Below are 27,476 nucleotides of genomic sequence, written 5' to 3'. Positions count from 1 at the left end.
CGTTCTCATTCCAGCGCGTGGGAGATAAGAGCCGTCCAGAGGCACAAGGTTACAATGGAAGTGAGGGGGCAGGAGTCCAGTTGGGGGTATTTTCACCGCCCCTCCACCCCCCCGCACACCACCACAGCTTCTCTCTTTTAAAGAAATGGTGTTCCGAGAAAGAACAGACCTGTGATTTTTTTACTGTTAGATGTGAGTGGGAAGAACGAAGAAAGCAAAGTATGGGGGGCAGGATTTAAATGAAAAATAGAAGAAAAGGAAGAGAGAGAGCAAGACAAGAATATGAGTCAGAGAGAAGGCTGTGCGCGAGCTGGTGAGTCTCTGTCGCTCCAATGCCACCGGGAGACGGGTCAGGGAGAGTGTGTGGAGGGACTGCTGTGAGTGGAGCTGGGGGACAGGCTGGGGCTGCAGCTCCCTGGTGGTATAGGAGTAGTCGGTTTCGAGCTGGGAGATGCACCTCCCAAGTTGTCCAGGCCCTCAGAGTTCTCCAGCATCTCCTGGATAAGGGGAGGCATGGATCCTGGGATTTCCATCTTCAGAGTGATCACACGCTCAGCGCCTGAGGAATAAGGAGAGATGCGTCACAAGTTGCACTGCTGCCATCCCATTTGAGATAGAGCTAAAGGGGCTTATTCACTAAGCACTGAGTGAATCCTCAAAAACCAACTCAAAGCACTATTTCTCTGGATCCTATTTCCCCAATTAGTTTACCCATTGCTTACTGCCTTATGGGTCCAACGTTCAATGATTCTATTTAGCCTTCTGTAGCTCCGGGTCTGTATTAATAGTAAGTAGGTTTGCGTAGGCTACCTTCCCTGCTGTTTTAGTCCTTACTCCATCCCTTTTTTCTCGTTTCCCCTATCATTTATATGTCTGCTTACTGCTTTATACATTTCAAATTATATTCTTATTCGGGCCAACAAATCATTTTAAACAAAAACGTGGAACCGGAGATCATTTCCGCGCACACTTACCCTTGGCACTGATGCTCCGCAAGTCAGTGATTTTCATCAACATTTTGGGGAACATGTGCGGCTTTTTGGGTCGCCTTTTCCTAACGTAGATTTTTAGTGCCTCCAGCAATGGTTCCTGTAGTTTGTCAACCTTATCTGGCTGTTCCAAGTCCTGCCGGTCTGAGGAGATACGCTGTGCATTACTATACAGAACAACATGTATGCCAATAGGGACGGGGTAAAAGTGATCCAACCGTTCTACAAAAATAGTTTCAAACCACAAAAAAAAAAAAGGATTAAAATCAAGCAACCAGGTAAAGTTGGATGCCCTGGACTTGAATATGTGCCATATCTTGGTGTTTTTTAAATACTATTCGCTGGGTAGGTGCTTTGTGTATTTGAAATAATTTCACTAAAATGAACCACTAGGCGTCACTATTACATTAGGTGAAGCTCAAAGGAAGCGCCGATTTAACGATTCAATGAGAAGCGTGGGTCGGTGCCAAAAGGTAATAATAAAAGCTGTCTACACTTTGAATCAAATGGACAGATATGTAAAACGTCTCTCCTTGTAATCCGTTTCACTCAAACTCTGCCCCTTCTTTAAATTTGAGTAACCCCCTAACCTGAAGAAAAAAGGGGGTCCAAACATTTACTAAAGGGTCCTGGTATCCCCGATTTGTGCTCATCTATTTAACGCACCACCCAGGGACCCAACACCAACTGATGGTAAAGAGATAGCATTTGGAATTTTAGATACATATTTTGAAGCCAATACCAGAAGGAAACGATCAAATTGTTTGTTAAAAGCGTTACGACGACCCAGAGATGATGTCATATTGGGTACGGATAAGCAGTTCTTTACCTCCACAGATTAGGCAGATGGCGCTGAGAAGTCCGGTCTCCGCGTCGTCCATTTCTAGCGGTAGCAGCTGGTTGGCGAAGGCAAAGACTAGATCCGTAAGGGGCCCAAACCCAGCATTGTGCATCTGCGTTCGGTTTAGGGTGAGTCCGTCTGAGAACGTCATGGTGTCCTGGTCAGGGGTGTAGCGTGTGCAAATTCGCAAGATCTGTGTTCCAGGGGTGGAAAAAAGCAAGCGTTACACCGGGCTGGCCCAAATATTGACAAGAGAATGAGAAATACAAAGACTTTATAGGAAAAAAGAAAGAATGTCTGTTGTATTCTGTTTACGAAAATGTGTCATTGTTTCCATACCTTGACAGAACATAATACATATGAAATTACGCGTGTAGTTTTCCGTGTGCTATGGGAAGCTGTTTTCCAGCAAGCTACTCACTTCCTGTGAGGACAACGTGCTGAACCACAACAGGAAGTAAAGATTCCCAGGACATATTGCTTCCCCCAAACTCTGACACACAAAATGTAAAAACTTCAAAACTATGGGAATTTTTACATGAATATTTGTTATTGGTGCAAAGAATAGTAATTTTTCCATATTTCCTTTGATCTCAGTGTGCTCTTCGGGCTGTGTAATTACATAGCCACTTGGAAAACTTAAAGGGTAAGAGCGCTGTAGTCTGGGGTATTAACCCTTGTAAACCACGATCTCTGCGTAACACCAGAAGACACAGATCGGGACTCGGCCGCAATGAAGTCATGTCTACTTTCAATAGATTTTTAGAAAAGCAGAAGGATCATAAGAAAAGCCTAAAGGGCCACACGTCACTGGGCCGTCTCTGGGATGGGTTTTAACATCCACTGGCTAGGGGGGCTTATTACAGGACGGTGACAAGGACAGCAGGGCAATAAGAGCTTTGTGTCACTTAAAGCAACAAAATGTTAAAACCGGCATTGCACCTTAACTGGTCCTTTCAATGGACCTGGAGCCCAGCGCTTCGGCTTAAGCCACCCCGGGGCATTTATCTCAAACACATTGGAGCAGCTGGTAGACACCAGAGACAGGGCAGCGAGTCTGTGGCTGAAAGCAACTAAATCTCCCATCCCTAACCGACCCTGCACTTAGTTAACGTCTACCGTCAAATAAGCTTCATCATTAATTTACAACTCTTATTGCAGACATCAGTAACACGCTGTCTGGGTTAAAACATTCATATCACTGGAATCTCTGCTTGATGGGACATTTATGGAGACACCCGGTGACCTCACATTCTCAAAGCTATATTGTGCTAATAATGCTACAATGCAATACTAAGGATCATTAAGGACCGGAGAGATAAGATTAGGAAACCTTCGTCTCCATCCAGTAGAAGATGGGGGAGAGAGAATTAAAGGGAACCCACGAGTTCCCAAATATTATCATTCAGAAAACAAATATTAGATTAAGAGCAGAATTTTCCTGTAAAACTGGGAACTTTGTGCAACAATCTTGCCTTACTAACATTGACATGCGGCCCTGTACTATGGAACAGCACAGATATTCCTCCTTTGCGGAAACTCCATTAAACGCAAGCCAGCGGTCTGTGGTCACCGTGCCCTGGCAGGGGAACTGAATTCCCCAAGAACAATGTCACGCCGGTACAATGTCAACTCGCATCTGTCTTCAACAGAGAGGTAAAAAAGAAGGTAATCTCACCTCGGAACGGCGTGAAGGTTACTGGATCTGTGGTGCGATGGGCCAACAACACCAATTAAGGACCTTGGCCTCAACAAATTACCATTTAACCCACTTTCCCCAACGCTGTGCACATTTTATGGCCGGAAGAAGACTTCCAGTCACCTTTATTCAGACACTGGCACGTGATTTCGTAGATCTGAGCTGATAACCAAAGCTTTGCAACAGTTATGGGGTCGTCGCCCCAAACACTGCGTACACATCGAGGGAAAAAGAAGCCAAGAAGGACTTACAAGGATATCCAGGCAGGCAGCTTTGAGGAGGGTGATCTGGTCGGCAATGGTCAGAGTGGTGAATCCCGGCAGCTGTTTGGCAAATTCCACCGTCTTGATGATGCATTTAGTGGAGAGCTCGCTGAATTTGTCCCAAAGGTCAATGTCCAGGGAGACGCGCTCCTCTGCGCTGAAATTCTAGGGTGGGAGTAGCAGAGATTGATAAGGAGGTTAGGAAGAGTATGAGAATGAAGGGACAGAGTGGTAAAAGCGGCGTGTGAAAGTGTTAAAGAGCGGCTTTTCACCAAAATGTGTGTTCAGAAGTGAAAGGCTGGTGTATTCCCTGCAGGCTATAGCCCCCTAAAGACTCTTCCAAATGTTGGAACACTAGGATTATTTGTGTTAGTTCAGCGGTGTGTGGGTCTACTGACCCGTTGGTCAGGGTGTGGCGGCACTCATAGCACAGTGTAATTAAGACCAAGTTCACTAGCTGGGTATGGATAACACAGGGGTAGTTGCTAGCTGTAGTGTTGACACGGGAGTAGTTGGTACTCACTGTAGTGTATTTGCCCAGCTGACACAGTGCAGGGAAGGTCTCCTTGTGCGCTTTACGCACTTTCTCAATCAGATCTTCGGTCTCGGGGCTGAGCACGTAGTTCTCGGATGACTCGGATTTCGGGGGCTCCTTCTTCTTCTTGTTCCGGTCGTTTCGTACAGCTGGGTAAGTGAAAGGGGGCGCAGTTAATTTGTGTCGTTTGTGACAAATGGCTGTATTCACATAGTAGCAACCCATACGTGATAATTAGAAGAGCCTTGAATGAGAGCGGCTCTCTAAATAATATAGTCTATTATCGGGAGGACCAATGAAGGCTTCCAGAACACCACCATAGGACAGCACAGGGGCAGAAGTTCCACCAGGGTATCCATGGACAAGAACTATGAATGGAAGCGGCATTTTTAGCTCTCCCACAAACTAATGTTTTTGCTTCTATAAACAATAGGAATGAAATGCTTATAATTGCGCAGTTTGACTGCCAACATATACAATCCCTTTTAGATTCATCATTCAGCCAGCATCTTCCTGTAAATGTATTTTCCCAGAAGACGTGGACGTCGTGCTGGTCCACATATAAACATTTTATAAACGCTAGCTGATATATTTGTATCGTATGTATAAACAGCAGTGTGGTGTACACAGGGGCTGCACGTGGGGCAGGAGAACAGCGCATGTACACGTCACACAATGTATAGATTCCAGGCTGTCAACGCGAGGGGGGGGGCGTCTAACAGCTGTCCCCCCCGGCATCCAGCTGAACGGACGCACCACCGGGACACGCAACTCGGCAGCAACATGTTACATTTTTTGCTTTCATTTCTAATAATGTTTTTTTGTGTAAAGCAATATTTTTTGGTTACAAAAATGTAAAGGTGGTCCGCCTGTGAATAAAGCACAGATGTGTGCTTCACCCACTATATAACATTACCTCTAGGTATCATTTTCCTGATTAAAGCATCATATTATACACATTGGTGGGCATTACACCATATATTTTTCATATATTAAAGGGTAACTCCGACCAGAACGTATTATTATTAGTTTTACTTTAATACATTTTTTTTTTTAAACCCGTTCTAGTGCTGTTTTTTTAACCCATTCTACTAAACAAACACCCCGACTCTTTATCTTATTGCCTGTGGTTAACAACAGAATGGCTCCGTCTTAATCACTCAGACACTGACACCGATTATTAAAAGTCTATGGACAGGACTTCATTAGCATAGCCATAAAGAATCAGCTCAATGTAATGTTGAGCAGGGAAAGCCACCCAAAATGTCACATGTCTGACAGCAATGGCGGCCTCCAGGAAAAGGCAGATTACTGGGACAGTAATGTATTTTAAGCTGAAATTAGAGTATTTGGTTTTCCGTGGGACAAAGTGGGGACGCAGTTACAGGAGAAGCTAAGTAGAGATGTACAGATCACTCACATTCTTTGGACATGCCGACCTCGAAGCATTTCTGCAGCCGACAGTACTGGCAGCGGTTCCGGGTCACCTTGTTTATGATGCAGTTCTTATCTCTGTGGCACGTGTACACCATGTTCTTCTGTATGCTCCGCCGGAAAAAACCCTACGGGGAAGCGATGCGTTGTAAGAAGAACAGTCCTGATAATACATAATGGGCATGCAGACCACATAATGAAACGTAAAGCTTAGTTCTCTATAGAGATTACGCTGTGGGCGCGGGGGGCTCCCGTCATTCCAAGGATCCCATTGGTTTGGGCACGAGATGCAGGAACAGGTTAAGCAGTCCACCGCCACAGACGCCGCGGTCTCTGATAACACACAGACCAACATGATGGATCCTGGGCTACGTGGGGGCCTTAAGCCTTTAACGGCGAGGTATCTGGTGCTTTATCGGCCTTAAAAGTGTTACATGCTGAGTACGTGGAAAAGAACCATTTCCGAAATGATTACTTGGGGTCTTATTTCAATGGATTTCTACTAGCTGAGCAAAACCGCATAGTGATGGATTTTCTGAATGGAGAATTTTTCAAGTCCCGTTTGATGGATGTCATCGATGAACTGCAATCTTTAAGACTCGCCGTGGATTATCTCTGACACCGCTCAAGCAAGGGCTTTGGGTGCATGAGAGCGTTATTAAGATACTGCCATTAAAATACATTATGACCCCGTTCACCATCGGACGCAGTATTACATAGCGCGCAGTGTTGTATCAGAGCAATGTCTGTCTGTCTGTCTGTAGTTACTGCTTTTATAGAGGTTACTTTACTGTCTGATTGTAAAATAAAAGTGTATCACTCCATTTAAAAGCCCCAATGTATAGTCTACCTACTCACCAGTTTAGGTCATAGGTAGATTATACATTGTAGGCAACTTGGGCACCTCAACTACCTACCGCTGACCGCTTCCACATGGGGGAAACGTCTCTTAAAACCTGTAAATGTGCAGATATGTAGAGCCCCTAGCAGAAGAAGAAAGTTTGCGCTCATCCATGAAATAAAGAAAAAAAAAAAAAAAGAGACGGCCCCCTTAATAAACATTAACATTAACGCCGACAACCTCTACACTTTATAAATGTAAAAAAAGGGCCCTCCTCCACGCAAGCGATGCATTTTTTTGTGATCGCGGTCGCTGGAATTCTCTTGTGGCTCGGATGCCCCAGTTTAGCTTCGGGTTTGTGCTTTGGGTCATTGTCCTGCTGGAATTTGAATTTCCTCTGAGGTTTCCAGAATTTGGCTGACCTGAAAAGATTTTCTGGTTGCGCATGTAATTTGCGCTCTCCCTTCCCTGCTCTGAAGGCCAAGGCCAGAGAATAACCCCCAGTGGCAAGATGTCGAGTCAGACCCAACTACGACCCGAATAAAATATAAAAAATCTATTTGTACCGACCAGGAGGGCTAGGGGACAGCGTACGTACCTTGCACCCCTCGCACGCACTGACGCCATAGTGATACCCCGAGCTCTTGTCCTGACAGACGAAGCAGGGTTTGTAGATCCTGGGCAATGGAGGAGGAGATGGGGGGCTGGGGACGATCTCCTCCGAGCTGGTACTCTGGGTCTCGATTGCTAAAGAAAGAGAACAGCGTTAACGAGGGATTCGTGCGTACACACAATGGAAGTCTCAGTACGTGCCCCGTGTGCACCAACCCACCCCCCGTATTAATACCAGCAGGATCCGAGACACCTTCCTATACCACGCTACAGAGACGGACTGCCAGAAACAACACCCGGCTGATCAGGTTTCAAGAGCTGCGCATGATGGGAGTCATGGTTTGACTGCCAGTGGGGGCGAGAGGTGGGATCTACAGCACTGGGATTTAAATGCAACCCTGGATAAAATATAAGAGCCCCTGATTGGCCCAATCTAAGCCACTGGAGGAACAGCTAAACTTTTCCGATGCCCTGATTGGCCCACAGGCCAGTGTTGAGGAGAGCCTAAAATTGTGCATTGTTGGTGGATTCGGAGGATCTAGGACCGCATTGTCCAATAGGAACAGTCTTGTATGAAGTTATTTAATAGGAACCATCCCACCACAAAATATCATTTTGATTGGTATGTTGGCCTCGGCAAGGGAAGAACTGAGCCAATGGATGTTGAGATACAAAACAAAAATCAGTGCAAAAAAACAAAAAGGTAGAGCGGCCCAGGGGCCCCGGAGATCGGAGAACACGAGCCAGGAACGGACAGGCCCGATTACATTCTGTGGACCAGAGACGGTTTCATTCTGCTTCACATTAGCAGCAGGTTATGGGAGCCGTTCTGTGTCTCCGTGTCTCGGGTTCCTGGAACGGAGCTCACCATATGGTATTTATCCTCAAATCTTATCTGCCCGACCCTCAATAAATCTCTCTGCACTTTGACACCCCCCCCCCCCCCTTCCGGAGCAAGAGCTGGCAGGTAACCCCCCCCCCCCACCGCATTTCTGTGAATTCCACTAAAATCCAGTGGTGGTGGTGGTGGGTTTAACCCTCTCTGAGCCGCTCGCCCATAGGTATGTCCAGGCATCTCAGCGAAACACCTGGGATGGGTTACGATTTGAAGTGACGTGGGTATCCCCGGTTCAATTTACTCTCTGGTTTGTCAATATTTCCACATCCATACAGTAATGTATTAACAGGGATCATAAACTTAACACAAGGAGGTCAATGGACAGTTCCTATTATATACAGCACGGCACTAACTATACATCAGGCTCAGAGCAAGGGCTTTGGATGCAGAGATTACGTAAGTAGCCTTTGGATCTAAATTTTAGCTTTGCCGCTCAGCTGGGAAGCTGTGCCATGAATCCACTACTACTTCTCTGCAGCAGTTTCTCTGAGTTTTAATTCATGTTCTAGCCCTGGTGTCTCAGCATGTGAGATCCAGCCTTACCACGTATTCCTGTGTACGAGAGATAAGAAAACCTAACAACAAAGATCCAACAGAAACCGAATATGTGGTCGCTTCTAACTGGTTTGGAGGTTCTTCAAGATCGAGTGACCGGGTTAACCCCTTCACCTCCGGGGTCCGGGGAGATGCCGAAAAAGGGACCAAAACAAGAAAAAAAGAAAAGCTTTGGCGGAACAAACAGATCTGATGCCGAGGAAAGTGTTAAAAAGTTACGAGCAAATTATGATCAGGAAGGCAAATGAGGTCAGAGGTTTGGCAGTTGGGCAAATCCCCAATTCCAGAGGGGTAAGAATGGAGAGCAGATGGAGGGAGGAGGCAGAAGACAATAGGTACATTGTTATAGGGCGGGGGGGGGGGGGTAGCAGCAGAGCCAGTCTCCCCTTAGCAGACCATGCCCCAATGCGCGGGTAATATGTGACAGGTACCCACAATCCCTTTAAATATACACAGGAACCACGGCCAACGGACGGCAGCCGGTTACACACAGCACAGTAACGACACGCACTACACCATCTAACACATGTTCCAAGTACCTGCAACGTACAACGAGAACAACGAGGCGTACAGCCGGTGCCAAAACGCAATGTGCCAAATCCGTACCACCTCGCACATACACTGCATGTACCAACGCGTGTACACGGAGCACAACACATACATCATGGCGTGTGCCAACCATACAGACACTGTACCATGCAAGCAGTGAGAGTACACTGCCAGCTGCTAATATACCACACTACATGTGTACACACCACACACACAGATCCCCGACACATACAAACTACACCCGGTGAGCCGCAGCCCCCAACGTATAGCAGAGTGACGGCTGGTTCTAGCATGCTCATGGTGGTCTCCAGCATGGGGTATTCACCATGCCAATGGGGGGGGTGAAATACGGGGGACCCCTCCGCTATCCTATGCATTAAAGAGAATATGTCCCTTTAAGCCCGCGTACTAAGCCTACTATGCATTCATTTGTTGTGTTAGGGGTCCGAACACCCCAAGCTGGAATATCTTTAGGGTGCTTCGGTATCAGCTTTCGCCGTGCGATATAATATATACGGCAGAGAGTATATCCTTACACATATACACAGCGCAGACACAGCTAACCCCCCCACCCCCAACAGCAGACAGGGTAACATAAGCGTCCTCACGTTACCCCAGCACAGGATCATTTGATCCTGAGTCACCATCTAATCTCTCAACGTCAAAGCTAAAAAAAAAAAAACACCCACTGACAACGGCTTCCTCCCGGCGTATATTACCCCGCGCGCATATACCGGATGGGAAATGCCCCGCTGTATAGTAGTGATAAGTATCTGTACCCCGATAAACAGGCGTGACGCTCTGTAGCATCGTGCAAACTTTATCTGTGAGTTTCCAACGCGCTGCTGATCTGTACAGCGATAAGGAGCAGGCAGCTCTGCTTCACGCTGCGGAGCGAACAGCTTACCTAGCGATGCCGAGTACTGATATACACCGAGGCAGCGCCGTATGAAGATGCGTACGATCTATACACTGGCATGGAATAAACGTACCGCACAATGAAATCGTCAGTGTACTTACGCATGCTTGGTACTTGGTAAGCACAAGATGTTATAGAATTACACTAGGCTCAGATGTCATGTAAGGAAGTTTGACTTCACTTAGAGGGTAGTCGATACATGGGACAGCCTTCCAGCAGAAGGTGCAGAGGTTAATACAGCGAGGTATTTGTAACATTCATTTGGCTATTGTGGATCTAAGACAAAGGACCAAAAAAAGGTTTGATGTTTGTTTTTTCACAACAGGAAAAATGGACAAAGTAACTGAGCTGAATTATCTACTCAATCTATCTCCCCCCCCTCCACCATTACAAAGGCTGCCTGAACCAATCAACAACAATCAGAAATTCAACAATAGAACAGAGATAAGATAATCATGCGGATTCCGAGAAATGGACTAAATATTATTAGAATATATATATATATATATATACACATATACATACACACACACACTATATATTATATATATTTATTATTAGAATATACACACACACTATTATATTTATTATTAGAATATATATACACACTATATATTATATATATATATACATATATATATATATACACACACACTATATATTATATATATTTATTATTATTAGAATATAGATATATATATATATATATATACACACACACTATATATTATATATATTTATTATTATTAGAATATATATAGATATTATATATACACATGTACAAACACACAAACATTACACAGGTATATCTTCTTTAAGCAGAACTCCCAGGCAGCCTCCGACGGAATTATTCTTAAATGTAAACAGACAAATGTTCAGCCTCTTTCCTCCATGCAACTGGGGGGTCTTATTTGGACACATCCTCGAACCCCCAGTTAACCAACCTCGCAGAACATGCGCATTCCCCGTTGTATAATATAGCAGATTACATATACTGTGATAACGACACCGCAATACCCAAGGTGATTTCGAATTATACCGAGTACCCAAACAAATCCAACAACGGTAACAACGGAAGCGCTTTCCCCAGATCATTCTCATCGAGCAGAAACGTTCATTAATGTTACAGAGCGAGCCGGGTTCATTATCAGCGAGCACTGCGAGGGATTCATTATCAATGAGTCGTTATTTTAAACTAGATTTTAATTATAAGATTAAAAAGATAATCTGCCAAAGGAATGGAATAAAAGTCCCCGCGGTTTAAGAGCCAAGAGAAATGTAAACCACTTGGTGGGGTGAAAATTATTATCATTTCTTTTACTTTTGCGCTAGAAAATTCTGCATTACTACACAGCCAGAAAGCGGAGGGCTGGCGGCCGAGAGGGCCGAGAGCTGGGCAGGGAATTACGCGCGGAGTCTCCGGCTCCACTTTTGATGCACTTAAAGATAACACCCTCCCTGACCTCCAAGTGTCTGCGTTTTTGGTCATTATATTACTGGGGCATATGGCTAGACTTGCCCCCCAAACCCATCAAAGGTTGACGTCAAAAGCCCTGCGTCAAGCTTAAAAATACTCATTTTTCAAACAGCCCAAACACCTTCCCGACGGGGGCCAATTTCCAGTAGAACCCACACCTACTCCCTGTGTAGAAGTGGTAGGACCCACAAGGGTTTATTCACTAAGTCAGGAGTTTGCGGGAGAATCGTGGTTTCTACTTCCCACCATGTCACCATGCGTTATAAAAGGGCCCAAACCAGTGAGCTTCTGCTGCAAGAACAGCTTGGCAGGCCCTGCATAATGCATAGTGAAATACGTGAGGTTTCTTTAATGTCGGCCCAAAGACTTAACTAAGCATTAAAAATTGAAGTGAGAAAGTTGAGATCGCTCCTTTCCTATAAACCCCCTGAGAAGCGGCCTGAAGCCACCACTAAAAATATTTGTAAAAAAAAAACAAACTAATATTTTCTTTATTTTCTTTTGCAATCAAAATGTTTCTTAGGAGTTTGATAACTCAAGAAAAAAAGCAAAAAAAATACTTACCCTAAAGAGCAGAACAACTTTGAACCCTGAACTGAAATCAGAAATTTGGGACAAATTATACGTTTGGTTTTTTTTGTTTTATTATTTCTAGAAAACACTAATTGCCGTTTTTAGCAAAGTTGGAATGCCGGGTTATCAATGCGAGATGGAGCTGGAAACCCAAAACTGGTGTCGTTGTGCATTTTTTGTTACTGTTTGTGTTTCCAAAACCTCTTAGCAGGGTTATGGATTACAATGTATCTGGGCCATACGAAGAACATACGGTTGGTGGGTAGAAAGGTATAAAAGCATTATGGGTCTTTAGTAAACAGGATATTACTAGTTTAAATTTGTAATGATCTTGTCTACAAAAAAAAAAAAAAAAAAAAAGATCTTTTCCAATTACTATTAATTTAGCACTAAAGAGAACAATCTCATTAGCGGAGGAACATGAGGGGGGAAAGGGGTGTTTGATCCCCATCGTCGCTGAATGTCTCCGGGATATCCTGTTAGCACAACAAATAAAAAGCCTGATTGCGGCCATAAAGGCTCAAGTGTTTAAGGGCTTTCAAATGCGCATTGTGAACGACCGCTTTGAAAATCAGTCCTATTCAGGGAAGCTGCTGAGATACCTCCTGAAAGCCACCAAAGACTGCCCTGACACAGTCATGTAAAACGTTTTATCTCTTCCTCTGCTAGGGCTTTACAGCAAGGCTTTAAGACGTTTCCGAAGCTATTAAGGGGCTCATCATAGCAACACCACAAAGTACTCTTATTATCTAAACCAAGTGGCCGTGTTTCCTGTGAAGAGGGCCGAGGACCTGATGCTGCGACCATTGAGATATCCGTGAGCCATACTGTTGAGGGACACACGGGGAACACATCTACAACTGTAATATGGTGTCGGTCATAAAGATCCTTGTTGGGTCTTCCGCTACATGCTGTATTTCTCATCTTTCTTCTAACCACCCACCTTGAGTCAAGAACCCCAACAAAGTACAAGTAAAGGCCACCTGCAATCAAGCAGGCAAAGACATACCTACTAATCCCATCAGAAACACTCCATGTATTACACGCTGCAGACCTCTGTACTAAGAAGGAGCTCTAACGCCTTCTATATTATAACAATCTCTAAAAATGCCCAATTTATGAGCAAGAAATAAAAGCATTAAAAACTCAAAGAAAATCCGGGCAAATTTGCAATTCCAACTGGAAACAAACCGACAAAGGCTAAAGTGGTTAATTGCCGAGATTAGCTCCCCCTCCCGTTTTATTTACTATTATCAGACCGCTTTAATTACTGTATACATTATCCTTATCATTCATTATAAACCCCCACAAACGAGGGCAAAGGGTCGTTCCTGGTGGAATACACAAGATTCGATCTTTTAATTTTAACGGTGAAAAGATTTCAAACCGGTCTCTGTGGCCCTGCGGATCCGGCCAGGAACGTGGCGTTTCTCCAATGCACCAGCCCCGTGTTGAAATATTAAAAAGTGAGGATTTTCGTCGTCGTTAATTTTGTGACCTCTACGCACCTTGGGTTTGGAGGACAAGTGTCCTTTAAAGCCATCACGCCAGCTTTGTATTGTTCTCCAATGTTTAGTGCCGCTGATTGCGGATCATAAAGACGCGTGCTGTATGGGCCAAGGGGTTTTCAGGATACACATGCGGTGATACATTGTACACAAGTCAAAAGCAGAACCGTAAACAAGTGTCAACATACCCAGCCCCCTCAATCCTGATCATCTGGATAAAAGCAGAAGGTCGGGGTGATCTAACAATGACCGAGATTTCTGGGTTATCTATGGCTGGAGGGCCAACTTCTGCATTACAAAGGAGAGGCCGGGAATGTGGGGTGGTGACAGGCGGGTGATACACCTTATTACCCTCTCTATTCAAGGTGTAAATCCTCACACAAACACCACTTTATCACTTCTACCCATCCCACCTTTCTGCTGGTCTAACCCCCACTCCTCGTTTCCCGTTGTGCTAGGCATGCTTCTAGTCATGTACGTTGGCAGCAGATTAGGCATGAAAATTCCCAAATATAATATAGGTAAAAAGGCCTGGACAAATTCAACGTGCCGTACAGCCACCATTCATTGTTTACATGGGTCCAAAATTCAACATGGTCCTCTGGCCAAACAACTCTAGGAACCAGAGGGCCTGGCCTAGCGAAGCCAGAGGGCCTGGCCAAGCGAAGCCAGAGGGCCTGGCCTAGCGAAGCCAGAGGGCCTGGCCTAGCGAAGCCAGAGGGCCTGGCCAAGCGAAGCCAGAGGGCCTGGCCTATCCGCTCAGCTGAAGTCAAATCTTCTCCACTGCAGCCATTTGTGGATATTATAAAAAGAAAAGAAAAAAAACACATCTGTGGAATCCCAAATCATAATGTATACTAAACATATCAGATTAACACCGGAAACAAGAGAAGAGACTGACATTGGGGGAAGCGTTTTGAGAGAAGATTCCTCTCTAATCTAACAGTGTTGTGTTTACAGCCGCTGGGGGGTCCGCCAGATACCTATAGCAGTGTTTACATGCTGGTGTGAGTCCTGCCCATCCTCCAAAAGCAAGAAGATAAGAGGGGAGATAAAGAAAAGGATGTATGATTTCTGTAATTTCTGCATGTGGCATCCCCTGTAAGAGATAAGAGCCATACCCATCCCATGACAACACACAACTCCATCCCGTGACAACACAACACACAACCCCATCCCGTGACAACACACAACTCCATCCCGTGACAACACACAACCCCATCCCGTGACAACACAACACACAACCCCATCCCGTGACAACACAACACACAACCCCATCCCGTGACAACACACAACTCCATCCCGTGACAACACACAACTCCATCCCGTGACAACACACAACTCCATCCCGCAGCAGCTGCATAAAAAGTCTAGTTTGAGAAAACAAAGCTCAATTTTTTCAAGATACAACTACTAGATGTAACGCAGCTCACTATCGGCTAACGGCTAAACCAGGCCACCATTTTGTATTACCAAGAAAACGCAATGCCAAACAATGAAGACAGAGAATGGTAACATATTACAATACTATTAAAAGGAAAATGAACCATATGTCCATTGCGATTTAGAAGTTAAACAGGGAAAAATCTCAAAAGAATGGGTTTTTCCAATCAACGAAATAAACCGTGTATATTATTTTACTCAATGTCCTGTCAATGGAATGTTAATCTAAACATGTTGCGGTAGCCATTAGGCATCATCACAAGAGACTTTTAATGTGAGAAGTCTACATATCCAACCGAGACAATGGGCCAAGTTTTCAAAAAGTCACTCTAGGGTAAAGTTGGAAGTGTGTTGCAGTAACCATGGAAACATAGAATTTTTGTACTGGCTGCTCCACATAACACCCAGAGTTGTGTCTTATAAATATAAACTAATTAGGGCTCAAATTAGTAACAAAAAAGCCTAGGACAGAGAGTAAGTTAGGCTGCCTTACAAAACCTGACTTCAGGAATGAGAGCAGAGCGTTAAAACAAACAAACAAACATACATTTATGGGATTTCAGACATTCATTGACATGTAAAAGGAAAGAGTTCTACCTCTCAGGCCTATAATTCTATTTAGAAAGATAAACTATTATTTATAAAGTAATAAACACTATAGTATACTCTCCAAGAAAATAGTATAAATATTTTTTTAAATAACATCCAACAAATGAATGAAAATTTGGAAATAATCTATAGACATGTAAGTAGTAAAGCCCCTATTGCATAAAGGACTATATTCTGTTCTTGAGAGGCTTTGCCGTCGACAATATAATTTATACACAGAAAAAAAAACAGGGAGAAAAGAAAAATTACCTATTGTCTGCACGCAATTATTTTATCAGACCCTAGAATAGGATAACCCACAACCGAAAAAATTCTAACAGAATAAAAAAGAAAAATTCTACAAACCAGAAAAAAAATATTGTGAATTCTCAATAAAAATTATTTGTTTGAATTTGGGTAAAATTACCAGAGGCCGGGGTATGGTTAAGTAAGAAGGGCCAAAAGTACCCAGATCATGGGTTTGCGACCTTTTCACCTACGTACAGTGGTTTGAATGGCTCCAATGCTGGTTCCGAAGAGGGGTTCCGTATCCATGGATGGGCCCAATCCCTTTATCCTGCATCAGACATGCCCTGTTCTGTGTATAGAAATCCATCATATGGTAGTGCGTAGGGCTTGCACCCAAACCGGGAACATCCACGTTCTCATACATCTTGTGAATGGACTTCAAATAAACCATGTATCAAAAATAAGCGACTAAAGCAGATTACTGCAGTTATATATTAAAATATATATTTCTTCGGGGGGGGGGGTATCTGTAGAATGTTTTGAGGTTCACAAAAAGATTCCGCAACAGAAGATTCTAAAAGTCAGGGATGAGGGTAGCAATGTACATCTGCAGACAAATCCAATGGTGCTATCTGATGGGAGATTCCTTTGACTCTCCGCATGGATTCCATCAAACAGATGAGAGGGGGAGGGAGTGGGGGAGAATTTAAAATCAAAACCCCACTAGCTGGACAAACAATGGTTTGAGAATAGCTTTTTCTTGGAGCCCTCGGAAGCTCCGAACCCCAAAAATGCCCTTTATCATGCTGTGAGGCGGACGTCTGTTGGGCTTCCGCACCTTCAAATTTGCCCCCTTCAGGGTAGTATATCCTTTAAATCCTTATTTTGGTTAAACGCTCCACTCGGTTTCTTTCACAGGTGGAGCAGGTCAATTAGGGAGAGTGGTTGGGGATTAAAAGGGTTGCCTGGCATTGTACTCCAGTCTCTTAAAAATAGAAAGTCTTAAATACAGAAAATCTGTTTAGGGCGAGAGGCGTCCTTCTAATCTTCGTGTAGGATGCTGAGAACCTCTTTGAGGTTAAGGGGTATCCTCCTTTTTAGCTTGAATGTTTTTTGGGTTTTTTTCAGGCTTCTAAACACTGAAATCCCAGATTTTAACGTTAGGAATCTCACTCCGGTGTGTACAGTCCAACGAAGCAAACAAGAGTATTCCTCTGGGATTTGGGACCTATGCAAAAGTCCCTGTTTGGGATCAATCTCCACGCGGCTAGTAATCCTTGGTGGGAATCGTCAAATCAGTCTTCTACGGGATTAGGGATCTACTGATAAATAAATCCTTTAGCATGGACGTTTTTTTATAACCAGAGATCTATTTAATATTGAAGCAGATGTTCCAGGAGTAGAATCATTCTAAGGTCCTGGTTATAAATGTTGCGATAATAGAGGATTGCAAGTTGGTGGATCCCTGAGAAGTAGGTCCTGTAGTATGGGGGGGATCCCTGGTAACATAAACAGTTCAGGAGGATGGGGATTCCTTGGTAATGGTGCGGTGTAGGATAAGGGGGATACCTGGTGTCCCGAGCCTGCAGTTGGTCGGAAGGGTATTGGGTTCCTTGTGGGATTGGGGGTTCCCAGCTGCAGCCGGTCTGTAGGAAGGGGATCCCCGATTCTCTCAAAGCAGATTCTGGTGTCACACACACAGCTCAATGCAGCAAACTACACCACTGTCTCTCATCTCCTCCTCTCTCTCTCTCTCTCCTCCCCCCCCTCCTCTCTCTCTATCCTGATGGACTGAAGGCAGCTGAGCCCAGCAAGTCAACACCCCCCTTTAACCTATTGCCTGCCAGCAGGGACAAAACATTCTCTACAAAAGACAGATCTTCAAGGATCCCACCCTCACATGTATTATTTAGGAGATGCTATGATCTAAAGGCCTCTCCTCCCCACTCTCACACCCCCATCCCGGATTTGCCTAATATCATGCATATGACCTCTCCCTGAACCTTTTTTTCCTCACCTCCAAATGACCCAACCAACTCCTTCTCCAACGTAGTGACATCACAGAATTCCCACCCCCCCTTGCACATTTTAGAATGAACTGACCCTCCTTCTTTGTACCCACCTCCCTTACTGTCACACAAACATTCTTACACTGATACAACGTGTGTGTGTGTGTGTGTGTATTGTGGGCCTCGACATACCTGTGTATATCCAAGTCTGGGCACGTCCCGGGGCCAGGTAGACAGACAACAGATTTTATGGGTCAACTGCTGTACATACATTGATACATACACACACGCGCACACACACATACATACACACAAAATGTTGCCGGACGCTATTAAGAGACAAATTCTGTATTATTGTTAATCCTAATATTACACATACATATCTCCCCCTAATTATATATAACACAAAGTTAGAAAAAAGGAAATACCGGTATACTGGAAAATATATACCGAGTAACAGTATTTTGCGGGGTTTCCTCTGAAACATTATTAATAAATACAGTAACATAAAACACAATGGAATATAATTTATTGCGATTTCCTGCAAACAAAAACATAGAATAAACAAAACAAAAAAAAATCCACTCCCCCTGGGGCGGGGGTTTTACTGCTAGGCTTTTGCATAATTTGAGTCAGTCCAAGGACCAAACCAACTTGAGATGTGCAGACAGGACCCATGTGGCCCATGAACTCCACAGGGTCAGCGACACTTGTGGGTGAACTCCCCAGGGAGCGTGGCTGCGCATCTGCGCACATACAGGGGTGACCGGTATGGAGGAGAGCCGTGCATGTGGCGCACACCTTGCCCGCCAGCTCTGCACATGCGCACTCTAAAACAGCGTTAAACGTTACCTTTGTTTTTAGCACCCATGCTTAAAACAAGGTGTGCCTCATTGCAAAGCAGGGATTTTAGATTTCAGATATCAAAATTAACCCCCAGATACCTGAGATCACATTCCGGAGCCGACTCAAATTCAGATTCTATATATTCTATAGATCTTCCCAATTGGTATTGTTCACTCATTGTTATATCACAGCGGAAATCCCTGCTTAAATACAGGTAACTTCAGAAAATCTTTACTTCTTGACAAGCCATGTCTTCTACAAGGACTTTTACTAGAACCATTTGGTGGTCACCATTAGTGAGCACCTCCAATAGAATCTAGATTATTATTGACTATTAAAGGCTTACTAACGAAGAGTCTCGGGGTCAGCTCGTTAAGGAGGTTCCCAGGTACGTTTATGTTGACGTACAATTAATAGAAAATAAACACACTACAGAACAATTTGTTCTTCTGCGAGTAACAGCACGCACCCAATCGCCAGCAAACTGAAATCAGACAACCCTCTTCCAACAGCCCTACATTCACAGAACAGAGCAGGAAGCAGCCATTTAAAAGCCATTAAAATACAGAAGAGTCTTTATCCGTTATTAGAGATAATGAGGTACATTTAGATCATTTTTTTAAAAAGGACATTTTTACCTACCTGCATTGAAGTGGGGTTCCCGATTCCCCCCCCCCCGGTGCGTCGGCCGACTTGGAAGCTTTTCCAGTATATATGGAATAGAGAAGAGCTTTTTGATCTAAACTTCTTGCCCACACAAGATGCCCACGTTGTGTTCTGATTGATACATTAATTTGTTTTTATGATTGCGCTGCTTTCTCTTTCCTATCGATAAACAATAATGAGCAGTTATATCGACTGCTCACCCTCTTCTCGCTTAGGAATAGGAATGGCCCTACATGGGACCTCTCAGGGTTTGACCCCCGAGTCTCTGGGTTTTTGTCCAAATCTCAGGGTGAAGGGGCAGATTTTGTAATCGTAAAAATTGGCGCGTTTGCGACCAGTCTGTCATGGTCGATATCACTGCTTGAACGCAATTAAGTTTATCTTTAAATAACGACCAGTCAAGGTTTCCATGGTATTAGAGCCATTCTGGTAACACATTTGTGAACAATGGTCTATTAAAGGGTTAATATTTCAAGAGCCTCAGGGTCAGCTCATTTACAAAAGTTCCCAGGTATGGGAACGGGGTCCATGTAACCAGATGACATTATATGTTACTTTTATTCTCAACATGACGTAAACCGAAATAAAGCATTATAATAATAATAATAATAATAATAATAATAGTGAAAGCCATTTGCGTATGTAAAACGCCAATCCCTATAGGTGACATCACAGATCTGCAGCCTGCGGTGAGAAATACTATTTCCTTTTCTATGAAACACTAAGAAAACGCTCTTCCCAATGTCTTTGTAGGAAAAGAAAAGACGAGGGGGAAAAATGGCATGTTTTGGAGGACAGGGAGTTTGGGGCAAAGGGGTGGAGAAGAGCTTTTTTTTATGCACATGAAAGTTTTTGTTTTCTTTTCTTTTTTTTTTTTTTAATTTATAACCTCTTTACAATTTGCAGGCCTCTTATCCCAGGATGGTGGATAGCGTGGGGGGCAGGAAGGATCGGTAATAAAATGAGAGGGGGGGGGCGAGGGAGAGATCTCCAAGAATGAATTCTCTTTATCACTAACCAAGATTTACGGCCAGAGTCCAAATGGAACCCTTGATGATGTTTCTTTAGATGCCCCGGGAAGGGAGCCAAACGGGGTAATTCGGAGGGGAGGGTAACATTTATAGCTCTGAGAAATTCTTGGGTGACAGATGTGAGAGCCAAATAAAAATGCACAAGTAATTATTCACTCACGCACACACTAACGATACTTCACCGAAGATTTGTAGTACGGAAAGTATTTCAAACCATTAAGTGTCTGTTTCCATCACATTAGACACATAGAGATGGGAAAAATGATAGGTGCAGCCCAATTTTGTGTGTGTGGGGGGGGGTGGGGTGGATCACAGAAATGCTCAATTCTTCCTGTTTTTCAATAAAGCAAGCATTGGTTCACTCGGAAACACCATTCATTCGCTTTGCTTCTGGGCGCCTCCTGACGTCAGTCGTGCAGCAGAGCGGGGTGTGCGCGCATGCGCGTCTGCTCAGCCAGCGTGAGAATGGGCTCCCAATCTATTCTCCCCTTGGGTCCCTTCTGCACCATGCGCGTGTTAGCCTGTTTAGAAAGCTGGGGTGCCATAACAGCAAAAGGTATTTCTCATAGAAACATTCTGCTATGTTCAGGGATATGGAGAGTGTGAGGGCTTCGCATTTCTTTTTAACCCCTTTGAAACTGGCGATAAAAGAAGAAAGTGGCGGAAATGCTACATCAACTGCATCCAGGAGGGGGGGAGTTTAGTTCTCTGATGACAGCCCCCCCCCCCCCCATCAGTAAGAGCTTGCATTGCTGGCTCTCGGCTAACAGACTCTATATAAGGATGATCACACACAGGTATGAAAGCCGGAACAGAAGTTTGGGCATTTACCCCCTGCGGTGTCAATGGTGACACTGCGGGAAGCATCAAACAGAGCAGCAGATACCCTGCAGGGCACCGGATACCCTACCATGTCTGATCACACATGCTGCGATCAAGAAAGCAAGCCTGTAGAACCCTGGGTCTGGAAAGTAAATAAATAAGTAGCAATAGTAAACAATTTAAAAACACAAAAAAACCCAAAAAACACAACAATAAATATTTAAAGTGCCCCTAGTAATGTCACCAAGATATCATCAGGGTACAAGCGATCAGGGCTGCAAAATTTCAAGCAGCTACTATTAGCCTTATTTGTAATAGCCCAGCTGACATTAAGCTTAAAGAGTAAGTCCCGTGGTACCAATATTTTTCAATTTGAGCATTAAATACAGCATTGTATACAGTGATGTAGGCCGGTATTGACAAAAAACAGTTTTTTTCCCCTTTTGTTCAAATAAACTTCATTATGTGCACAATCACCACGCTGAGCTGTTGCTTTACGGCAATGCTAATGAAGTCTGTTCCAACGCGGACTTTAATTAGAGTGCCTGGCTGGATAAGCCATTGTACTGTTTACCACAGGCACTATGATAAAGAGCCGGGGGGGTTTCTCTAGTAGAATGTGCTAAACTAACAGAGCGAGAACACATGCAAATGGCCAGAACTGTTAAACAGAATTTATATATATAAATATTTAATCGAATATTAGGAATGTATGAATTTGTTGGGAGTTCCCTTTCAAACACCGAACCGGAGGCTCAGTAATCGGCTCTGATTTCTAGAGCCTTCGGGCAAAATACAGGGAGTTCCCAGGTATGTTGCAACGCGGTGACATCCCGGATGGGAGCCAAAACAAAACCAGTTCTCCGCTTCTGTTCATTCTTACGTAATTCCCACGCCTGAAATGTCCATACCATTCCTCCACATCAACTTCACCTCTCTTCCTACTGTTAGTTTTAGGTGCCGCCGTTCCCTAATGATTGTAAAGAAGAAGATCTTTAAGCGTGACACGTCGTATCGCTATTACACAGTAGCGAAGCACGCGGCTCACGTGGAACCCCCATAAAATTTAGGAGCCAGCTGGAGATCAATAGAAGGCAAAATGCGAGGGTAACAATAAAATACTCAAATCTATGGTGTTTACGGATTTAACAAAGCTACATACATGTATTAGATCCCACCTCATGTATATGCTATGGGAGCAGCCATCTTAATCTCATGTTTTCCGGATCTTCGTGATTATTCCTCCCCATTAGGTTATCTCTCCTTTAATGTTAAGTTCTTGATAATTGGTTCAGACAGTCTTTAGAAGGATAGGAGGAGGAGAAGGGTGATAACTTCAGGAAAGGATACTGATTAGATGTGATCTTTAAGTCAAACATTTGTAACAGAGCTCAGCCTTCCTTTACTTTGAAACAAAATAGCCCCAAAATAATCACTCTGATTGGAAAAAGTACAAGCTTTGGGTACTTTCGATAAATGGATTTAGTGATCCCAAAATACACGAAGACATTAACTACCCTTTTAAGTGCTTTAATCAGGCCTGCGTCCGTCAAATACAGCTCTGGGGGATTAAAGCCCAGACCTTCCATTGTTTATCATGATGCGGCAAGAGAAAAGTCTTGTTAGTTTTAGCCGGTTGTGATGGCTGACGGGGTTTTCTTAATGTCAGAGCGCCTCAAATGTCTTCCAGGCAGCATACAGACTCGCCAAAGACGATGGTATTTTTACTTTTAATATGTTTTTAACCAGGTAACTTTGATATTTTTGTATTCAGAGGAGTAACCGTATATTATACAATAATAACAGAAATGTATTTAAACCTAATTGACGTACACAGAAACGATCCCATATGATGTCACACATATATACCGTAACACACACACACACATTTATACCGTAACACACACACGCGCGCGTCCAGCTCCTTCCGAACCCAAATAATGCGGTTTATTTCGCTCTCATCAATAAAAATCACCCCATTGTGTTCCGTGATAAAGTGTCCCCCCCCGGGGCTGATTAAAGATGGCCCCTACTGTGAGTTCCTATCAACTGCTCCGTGACTCCACTCTGTTAACTACACAGCTGGTGTAGGCCCCAAATAGCCCAGACCCGCCAGAGGGCCCGACTAGCTTTCTAGAGCCAAACTCTATGATCCTTCCCTCCCCACTTGTTTTATTCCATCCCCCTCTCCCTGTTCTCCCCATCTTTATCCGCTCATTCCCTCCCTGCGCCTGTGTCTTAGGTTTCATCCCGTCCCCAACGAGCTCCCTCTCTCCTGCTCTATATTTCTATCTTTCTAATCTCTTCCATCTCGCTCCGTTTAGGATTTCATGGTCTCCCTCCCACCTCCACTCATCTCTCTCTCTTTTTTTTTTCACCCCGTCTTTTCTTTCCTGTTCCGAAACCTAATGTCTCATTTATAATATTACATGTACTGTCTCTTTCTCTCTACAGAACGTTTTTGGCGCACGCGCTCGTATATCGCTGTCCCCCTAGTGACATCATGCATGGACAGACAGCTAAAATCTTAAAATCTCGCCATGCGTGTTTATGTATATTTCAGTCCCCGTGCGAAATACAGTCATCGCATAAACACGTCGTTTCCAGGAAACCTAATTATGTACAAAAACATACGGCCTGCAGGCCGGCTGAGGATATTGCGCTATTATATATTATTTTTTATTATATATATATATTTTTTATTTTTATTTTTTTTTTTAATAAGTTGCCAAGCGTTTGGCTATAAAAAGAAAAGCAAGACTTCCTTCCTTTTTATTTATTTTTTTACATTTTATCATCCGACCTAAATAAAAAATTAACCAGTAGCCATTACGTTTTTCGACACCGACCCCCCCCCAACCGCCCCATTCTGAACAGCTCAGCAAATAGCACAGGCCGTGATAAATGACAATTCGCGGTGATCTGCTGAGCTGGGGAGTTTTTTCCCCCCTCTCTTAACTTCTTTATTTAGCAGAACAAAAGCGCTGTACAAAACATGATAAATATATCTATATAGGATGGTTTGTTATAATGGGGGCACTAACCCTTTCAACAATCCTTCTCTCGACAGGACAAGAGACGAGTCAGGACTGCTTTCTGTATTACAAATCATAAGGGAGAAAAAAAAAAATTATATATATATATATATATATTTATAATATTAAAAAAACCCAGAAATGTGTTATTTAACTGATCTGATGATGCGATTATTAAGCAACATTTTTATTTTTTTTTATCCGGGGTTATTAAATGAACCATAAATGTTATTTTTTTTTTAAATATTGCTTTTCCTGTTTGTATGAAAATGTGGATCTTCACCCGGCTCAGAGCAGAAATTTATTGGTAAATGTAAAATATACGCATTTTATTTTAGCGACAAATTTGAACACCTAAATAAACGAAAAAGGCCGTATTTGTTTATGCACAGCAAAAAATGCATGCTTTCATCGTCTCCTGCAGCCAAGGAGTTAAATTACATTTTTACCACTAAATGCTGCTTTCGCCTGTGTTCTGACGCTGTAATTTTTTAATTTGCCTCTATGCCCAAGGACTGGAAGTCTTATCACAGAAAAGATTAGATAAAAACCAGACTTGATTACGCCGCAGATATCTGGAGTAGAAAGTGAGGTGTACATAGTTTATATATATTATACTATAATATAATTATATATATATATATATATATATATAAATAAATATCTAAATATATATAGAAATAAATATCTAAATAGATATAGCAATAAATATATAAAAATATATAGAAATAAATATATATAGAAATAAAAAATATATATAAAAATAATAAAATATATATATATAGAAATATAAAAGGGTGAAGAAATAAATATATATATTTATATAGAAATAAATATTTACTTTTTTGGAATAAACAGAGTGAGCACTGGTAAGGAAACATTTTTTTTTTTTATTTTTTTTTTTTAAAAACCCCCAACCTAGTACACCCTTCCTCCACTGCAACTCTGTCATTCCCAGCCTTGCACTTGAAAAGAGAGCCATTTATCGTGCCTGCGATGTAAGGAGGCAGCCAAAGCAGAATAAATGGTGACAGCGTGACACTGCGCTCACAAGGCCTCCAGCAACCAGAGGAGCCCACAACAACTTGGGCAAAAGAAAAAGAAAGATCATAATTAATCTTTAACAGCAGCTGGGGGGGGGGGGATTGATGAAGGGTAGGTGACAAAAAGAAAAGCTGCAGGCGGGGTGGGAGAAGGGGAAAAAAATAAGGAATCCCAGATGAAAAACACCAACTTAGTAGGTAGAAGAGGGGAGGGAAAGAATGCAAGCTCTGTGGGTCAGCAACAAAAATAATTATAATACCGTATTGACTAGTCTATGACTAATAGATTGTAAGCTCCTTTGAGCCGGGCCCTCCTCACCTGTTGTCTCTGTAAGTCAATTTGTTATGTTACATGCTACTTGTTATGTCCTGTCAACCCATTGTACAGCGCTACGGAATTTGATGGCGCTATATAAAACAATTAATAATAATAATACAACTCTCTGAGTGGATAGCATTGGGTGGGCTTAGCTGGGAACAGCGACACTCTAATACATCGACGGGACGCTCTATTGCTGACTTTCTCATTTTTGTCCATAACATGAAAAGCTTCAGTTTATTTTATTTTTTCATTATATACGCTCTTTATTTACTCCAAATTTATTTACTGCAAATTCCATCCTTCTCCGCTGTGTGAATACTGCCCCCCGACCAGTACGTTTTAGTTAAAACAGGATTTCGCTTCAAGACCGTACGTAATTCACTACATCGGCCCTAAACCTCACAATTACATACAAAATAGGAAAACGCGTTTAGATTATATTTTGTCTGGATGGCTACCGTCTAATTGCCTAAAATACCCTGTGGGACACTGAGGCCACCAGCTATTTCCGGGTCAGGTGATGCAGACTTGGAAATGGCCATAGAACTCCAGGACAGTTGGAGGCTATGCCTTTCCGGGTCACATAAACCATGTACGGGTCTTGGGTGTAATTTACGGCAGATCTTGCCATGGGACGAATCCGAGATCCCGGTGGATAAAAGAAATACTTATAACGCGGCACATCTGTTTAAAGGAACGGCACCAAATAAGCCGATTTAGGATTATTCAGCTGGAAGCAGCCCATTAAATTCGCCAGGTGCAGCGAACTCGTTGCAGGCAGCTGCACGTAATGAAATTATAGCATCTTGGGATTTTAAACCCCACGCGAGATGCAATTTAGTGAGACAGGAAATGAGGCGCGGCAAAGAATGCCAACCAAACAGGTCGCGTTGGCTGCGGCCGGATGGCAGGAAATGAATTGCCTTTTGTGAGGCTCTGACTCGAAACGCACAGGGGGCTTTATCTATATCGGCTCTTACCAGCAAATATCCTTACGGTGATCCCTTCACGTCATCTGAACCCCCCCCCATAATACGCGTGTAAATACTGCACGGGACGCCGCTATAGAAAATACACATTTTTGAAAGTGGGTTTCCACGTACACAAAACACTCATTCCGTGGATTATGAGCAAATAAACCTTATTGCCTTCGTTTTTATACCGTTTAATCCGATAAAACACAGGGACCTTTAAAGAAGTTTTTCAGTTTCTATGGCAACAGCCTACCAGTGGCTGCTTGTGTGTCACATGACAAGCGTTCCAGGCAGAAAAATATATATATGTATATAAATGAGGCAAATTTTACTTGATGAAATAATTATTTCCTGGAAGCGAATGGATATTCAGAGGTACTAGGAACGATGTAATTAATGCCGCGTTTGGTTACAAAGGGATCTCATTTTAGTATTTTGTTAAGTTTAACACTTTTGACCATAACTATTCCATTAAGGGAAACAATAATGCCTACCAGAAAACAGATATTTGGTTTCAAACGCACACATATAGCATTATAAAAAACACAGTAACAGCTACAGATGCCCAATAAAATGTTATATAGACTCTCATTGAAAACGATACAATCGCTACATTTGCATGAAAATGAATACACATTCACAAAGTGGTGTCAATGACTAACCCGACCCCTCTTAGTGGAGATACCTGCTGGGTCAAGGCTTGTTGAGCCAAACGGTTCTCACCCGCCATAGAATTCTATGATTCTATCTAACGG

General features: G+C 43.2%; 1 protein-coding gene across 3 annotated transcripts in view; it reads right to left on the bottom strand.

The window, feature by feature from the left end:
• Positions 1-350: 350 nt before the first annotated feature.
• LOC149273664 (retinoic acid receptor alpha-like) overlaps positions 351-27,476 on the bottom strand; it is a 34,413-nt gene continuing 7,287 nt past the window's right edge. Inside the window, exons 1-8 of one of the 3 annotated variants that reach the window (XM_089506040.1) lie at positions 16,229-16,397; positions 7,201-7,349; positions 5,748-5,889; positions 4,316-4,476; positions 3,781-3,957; positions 1,819-2,023; positions 975-1,133; positions 351-559 (exon numbers count right to left, since the gene is read on the bottom strand). In XM_089506040.1, the coding sequence (XP_089362166.1) occupies positions 351-559; positions 975-1,133; positions 1,819-2,023; positions 3,781-3,957; positions 4,316-4,476; positions 5,748-5,889; positions 7,201-7,349; positions 16,229-16,397 (1,371 nt within the window). Of the gene's footprint in view, positions 560-974; positions 1,134-1,818; positions 2,024-3,780; positions 3,958-4,315; positions 4,477-5,747; positions 5,890-7,200; positions 7,350-16,228; positions 16,398-27,476 lie in introns of those variants that run through there. The other 2 variants (XM_089506039.1, XM_089506041.1) reach the window with 2 other exon arrangements.

Source organism: Sceloporus occidentalis, unplaced genomic scaffold (genome assembly GCF_023333645.1).
Source record: "Sceloporus occidentalis isolate IW3139 unplaced genomic scaffold, rSceOcc1.0.p SCAF_361, whole genome shotgun sequence".
NCBI classification, from domain to species: domain Eukaryota; kingdom Metazoa; phylum Chordata; class Lepidosauria; order Squamata; family Phrynosomatidae; genus Sceloporus; species Sceloporus occidentalis.
This window is presented reverse-complemented; position numbering and strand designations above follow the sequence as displayed.